Source organism: Orycteropus afer, unplaced genomic scaffold (assembly GCF_000298275.1).
Source record: "Orycteropus afer afer isolate SDZICR_OR568_19922 unplaced genomic scaffold, OryAfe1.0 scaffold00898, whole genome shotgun sequence".
NCBI lineage: Eukaryota > Metazoa > Chordata > Mammalia > Tubulidentata > Orycteropodidae > Orycteropus > Orycteropus afer.
The window spans coordinates 440,962-447,186 of record NW_006922485.1 but is presented as its reverse complement, the minus strand read 5'-3'; the positions used below and the strand labels follow the sequence as shown (position 1 = coordinate 447,186).

General features: G+C 36.6%; 1 protein-coding gene across 1 annotated transcript in view; it reads right to left on the bottom strand.

Moving 5' to 3' along the window:
• Nucleotides 1-6,225, bottom strand: part of POF1B (POF1B actin binding protein) — a 164,781-nt gene that overhangs the window by 51,607 nt on the left and 106,949 nt on the right. The window contains 3 exon segments of the mRNA XM_007958263.1: nucleotides 1-72; nucleotides 878-991; nucleotides 1,856-1,948. The exon segment at nucleotides 1-72 is cut by the window's left edge and continues 7 nt beyond it. Coding sequence (XP_007956454.1) covers nucleotides 1-72; nucleotides 878-991; nucleotides 1,856-1,948 — 279 coding nt within the window.

The following is a 6,225-nucleotide window of genomic DNA, read 5'->3' as shown; positions in this document are numbered from 1 at the left end:
CAGTGTATGTCGAAGAGAGAGATTGTTTTCTTCCAAAGACTGGCATTTTGAGCTTGAGTCTTGGAGTCCTTGCTGTAAGGAAGACACAAGGTAAGATAAACGCATTTTACTTTTTAGGGTGTAAAGGTACTCTTTTGGTTGATTCATTCAATCCAATCAAACAAGTATTTTTCCATGCCCAGTGTTCTTATATCCTTCTCCTAGATGGTAAGTTGAATCAGCCATGTAAGATATATTCTTGCCTGTGTCATGAAAGAAGGATTTAAGATTAGATGAATTTTCAATATTCTGTCTAGCAATCTGAGTCCTGCTACTCTTTGACAGTAGAGTAGCACCAAAACGACAATATGTTTGATTATTTATGTGACAACTGGAAACTGAACAAGGATTGGAAGGGGTGATCCTTAGAAGGGGTGATCCAAGAATTGGATTAAGAATAGGAAGGGGTGATCCTTAGAGACTAACTGCAATTTCCTAGGAATCATCTCTGCTCAGATTTTTGGAGAACTCCTCTAGAGTTCATTCACTCATTCATTGCACAAACATATTTTGAGACACACAAAAATTATTTTCACTGATATGGTAGTAGATGAAATGAATGAGTGAACCTAGATTTCCAGTATTTATACAATTCTTGTCCACCAACAACACAGATAATTGTGCCTTGAGTATATTTTATATTTAAAATACACAAGGTTATCATTTTTCTTAGAGGGCTTTCAGTCATCGGAAATACTCGAAGGCACTCGATTCTCATATGAACAAATTGTTCCATCATATTTTAATTCTAATTTCCTAGATTATATTTTATAACTCCAATATGTCAGTAACTGTGAATGTGAAATATTATAAATCTACTTTATCATCATCAACTTACCTGTTGCTGACGGTTATTTGCTCTCACTGATGCCAAAAGTTGTTCGTACTCTTTTATTTGAGTTTCTTTGAATGCCAAGTCTTTCCCAAGTCTTAACTTGTCATTTTCCAGTGACTAGAAGCATAAAATATTTGTTATGAATCAGAGTTACAGAAACTTGTCAACAGTTGCATAATATAAAGACTTGCTTTATGTTGGAATTTTAAATAAACATTTGATTTATTTGCTGTTGTTTAATGAAACAGAGTTCTTAAAAGTTAAGCAAACTATGGAATAGAAAAGGATTGAAAACTTTAAAAACTTACATTGAAAGAGACATTTTGATCGATTGACTAACTGCAAAGAAGCAGAATCTTTTGAATTATTTTATTTTATTTTTGCCAACCTACAAAGACTCTTTGTTAATCCCAGCAGGTGGTGAATTTTCAAATTAGAATCTAAATGTGTTCATTAGAACCCAGAAACAACAAAACAAAAAAACACTCCAAGGTGCTCAAGGAATTATTCATTGCCTGGAAAGTATTCTGAATGCACCTAGATGATGGCATCAAGAGCACCAATTAAAAGAGAGACTAGAAAAAGTTAAGTTTTTGGAGAAAAGTTTCCAAGTTATTATGTTTGAAGAAAATTTCAGAGTATGCTTTATTATTACAGAAAAGGGTGAAACTCCTGTTTAGTGAGTCAGATTATTCTAATCTTGCAAGCTATTTCCTCACTTTAAGTATTAAATGACCTTAGTGATAACCTCAAATAATAAGTGTACATCTGAAATGCTTTTGTTTACACGTTGGACAGATGATTTCTTCTCATCCTTCTACCCAATTAGCTGTTTCATAAAAATGATTTAGCTATATTTGGCTTAGCATAAATATTTCTGTGTTGTATTATTATTTTATAGCACACCAAATGCCTTCATCTCTATGTTAGAAAACTAAGAACTAGAAAGTCTGTAGAAAGAAACATCAGAGAAAATCTTACTGTCAAGTCTTTTTGAAGATGTCCAAGCTCCTCCCGTATGTTGCTGAATGTGGACAGCACTAGTCGGAGTGACTTATCAGACATCTCCCTCATCTAGAGGAAGAAACCAATTGATGGTTTACTTTAACTGATACTCAAAAATAGGCGATATAAGCGACAGTAATCTTAGTTTTCTATTATCGGCAAATTTATTAGCAATTTTATCTTTGGCATGACAACATTATAATAATGATTCAAGACATATTGTCAATAATATCCTTATGTAACCCAAGTAATATTTTTAAAGAGATCATAGTTAGGTGTTTAGAACAAGGGTCTATTTTTTTTTTCCATGATAAATGATCACCTCTCTCCTAAGACAGAATTCTTTCTTCAAATTCTCTAATTTACTTTTATTCTTTATATAAAAAGTTGGAAGAGATGAGACAATCAACCTTCAAAAAATAAAATACATTTCCCTAAATGTGCTGCCAAGTGTGAAGATTTTGCCTGAGGTAAGAAAAATATAATACTAATTAAGTTTAACTTCAAAATACGGAACCATCTCAAATTTTAAAGAGCAGGGAGTCACCCCTTTCATAGAATAAACTTATTTCTTCAAAGAAAAATAATTTTTAAAAAGATAACTTCCACTTCTGGAAAGATGGAGTAGAAATAATTTTCTTTATTTCTTTTACTAAGTATAATGAAAAACCCTGGACATTATATATTAAAAAAAGAAAAAATAAATAATCAGAAAGGTGAAACGAAGAAGAAAGACTGGCACAGGACCTTGAAAATTGATAAATGGTGCAGCAATAAGTTCCCTGGGTTTTCCTTTTGCCTCAAATATCCCTGATTTTATGTTGGAGAAGCAAGCAACCCAGACACAACAATGGGTGCAGACAAAAATATGCCCCAAGAGAAGCCTACTCTCTCTAGTCAAAGGAACAAAACGGGGGCAACCTAGCAAGACAGAAATATTTTAGACAATAATCACTCCACAATAACTAAAAAACACAGGAAAAAACTGTGGTCCTCACCTCTGCCCCAAAAATCAAAGGAAAAGAGGACAACCTATACTTCTACGCTAACAAGGCACTAACAAGGTGCCTCAATCCTCTTCCTCACTGGGTTGGTCTCAGAGGACGCAGAGTGGGGAGATGACATTTTCATCCCCTCTGGGCATTAATAATGCCGTGAGCACTGTGGCATCAGTTGGGATGACCATGGGGAGTATGAATTTCCACTCTTATTCAGCAGCAATGAGGTACCACTCCTTTCCCCCCCTGGGTGGTATTAGAGGAGTCCTATTGAAGTGTCAAGACCTTTGTTGTTGTTATGTGCCGTTAAGTTGGACCTGACTCATAGACACCCCTCCTTAGGTTTCCAAGGCAGTATCACTACGGAAGTAGATTGCCCAACCTTCCTTCCGAGGAGTGTCTGGTGGGTTTGAACCGCCATCCTTCTGGTTAGCAGTCAAGTGCCTTAGGCACTACGCTACCACAGCTCCATGGCCACTCTCCCCACCACCACCACAGTATCAGTGGAGGCCATGTGGAGAGCAGTAATAAAACATCCCTCCCCATCCCAGTTACAGTGATATCAGGGGTAGCCTAATACAGAATACCTCCCCACCCTGCCTAGCAGGGGAGCTCCTCCTCCCACCAGTGTCAACAGAGGCTGAGTGGGAAACCTTGACTTCCATCCCCATCTGGCAAAAACAAGGCAGAACCCCCACATTCCCTATTGGATAAATATGAGAAAAGGCCTCTGTACATACAAATTTTAAAAATAATCAAATTAATGGTTGGATAAAAGATACATGATGCAAATATTAATCCAATGAAAGCAGAAGTGGCTATATTAATATTAGATTAAATATCTTCAGAGGAAATAAAATTACCAGAGATGAGAAGGGACATTATATAATGATAAAAAGGTCAATCCAGCAAGAGGACATGTTGTTGTTGTTGTTATGTGCCGTCGAGTCGGCCCCGACTCATAGCGACCCCTCCTTGGGTTTCCAAGGCACTATCACTACGGAAGTAGGATTGCCCAACCTTCCTTCCGAGGAGTGGCTGGTGGGTTTGAACCGCCAGCCATCTGGTTAGCAGGCAAGTGTCTTAGCCACTATGCTACCAGAGCAAGAGGACATAGCGATTCTAAATGTTTATACACCAAACAAGAGAGCTGCAAAATGTGTGAAGCAAAATCTGATTGAACTGAAAGGAGAAATAGATCCACAGTTAGAGCTGAACACTTGTATATTCCTCTCTCAGTAACTAATAGATCTACTCAGCAGGAAATAGACAAGGATTTGTTGTTGTTGTTGTTGTTGTTATTTGCCATCGAGTCAGCCCCAACTCATAGCGACCCCTCCTTTGGTTTCCGAGGCAGTATCACTATGGAAGTAGGAATGCCCAACCTTCCTTCCGAGGAGTGGCTGGTGGGTTTGAACCGCCAGCCTTCTAGTTAGACAAGGATTTAGAAGGACTCAATAACACCATTAACTGAAGGATCTAATTAACATTTATAGACCAGTCCTCTCAAGAACAACAGAATACACATTCCTTTAAGCACCCATGGAGCATATACCTACATAGATTGTATCCATAAAGCAAACTGCAACCATCTTAAAATAATTGAACTGTATATACAGAGTATGATCTTTGAATATAATGGATTAAAATTAAAAATCAATAAGAGAAAGACTTCAGGGACATCTCTAAACATTTAGAAACTAAACAAGACACTTCTAAACAATCCATGAATCAAATAGGAAGTCTCAAAGTAAATTAAAGAATACATAGAAATGAAAATACAACATAGCAAAATTGTCAAGACACAGTTAAGTCATCTGAGAGAAATTTATAGCACTGAAATGCTCACATTAGAAAAGAAGAAAGATATCAAATCAACAGTCTAAGTTTCTATCTTAAGAATGTAGGAAAAGAAGAGAAAAAATAAACCTAAAGAAAGCAGAATGAAGTAAATAATAAAGATAAGAACAGTAATCAATGAAATTGAAAACAAGAAAGCAATAGAGAAAATCAATGAAACTAAAATCTGGTTCTTTGAAAAATTCATGTAAGATTAACAAACCTCTAGGAAGAATGCCAAAAAGGAATGAGATAAGATATGAGTTACTAATATCAGGAATGAAACAGAGGAATTACTACATACCCTGCAGACATAAGAGGATACTCTGAACAACTGTGCACACATAAATTTGATAACAAAGTTGAAATGAGCCAATTACCTAAAAAAAAAAAAAAAAACCTACCACAAATCACCCAATACGAAATAAATAATTTCAATGGCCCTATAACTATTAAGGAAATTGTACTTTAAAAATATTTCTGAAAAACAAATTTCCAGGCCCAGATCTTTTCACTGGAGAACTCTACAAAACATTTAAAGAATTAACACCAGATCTACATAGTCTCTTCCAGAAAATACAAAAGGAGGAAACACTTTCCAATTCAGTTTATGAAACTATTATTACTCTAATACCAAAAACAAAGACAATACAAGCAAAGAAAACTATACACCAATGTCTCTCATGAACTTAGATGCAAAAAGCCTCCAAAAAAGTATTCTACAATAATAGGCCTAGAATATATTGGGAATGGACACCCCTCATCACCTTAGATAATATCAAGGATGTTTCCAAGATTCAGGTTCTCAGGAGTATATGTGATCCCCACATCACTCCTCTCTATATAACACAGCCATGTGCCACTAAAAATAATATTTCATTTGTTTCACAAATATGTCACCAGGTCCAATACTTGGATGATAAACAAAAGTCTGATACCATATATCAAACTTAGAAATTTGCCTCACTAGAAAAACTAATTATCCTTAGAATGCTTTCTTGCAAACACTTGTACTCTTCTTAGCAGTCACATTTCCTTAGTGCCTATCTTGATATCTGTGGTCTCTCTTTCATCATAGGAGAATTTACCATTCTATTTGTCTTTAGTCTTCCACAATTCAGGAAAACTATGGCAGTCAGTAGCTTTTCCATTTCTCGCTGCTGGGGATAGGGTGGGTGGGATGAGGCAGAGAATGGAATGGAGAAGAGGAAGATAAAGGCTCTGGGGTTAAAGTCAGGTTGTACTAAAGCACTGGGCAGAGAATAAGGGCATACTAAGGTTGGGCAATCCTACTTCTGTAGTGATACTGCCTCAGAAACCTAAGGAGGGGTCGATACGAGTCGGGGCCGACTCAACGGCAAATAACAACAACAACAACAACAAGGGCATACTGGGAGCTCTGGTAGCATAGTGGCTAAGGCACTTGACTGTTAACCAGAAGGCTGGCGGTTCAAACCCACTAGCCACTCCTCGGAAGGAAGATGGGGCAATCTACTTCTGTAGTGATAC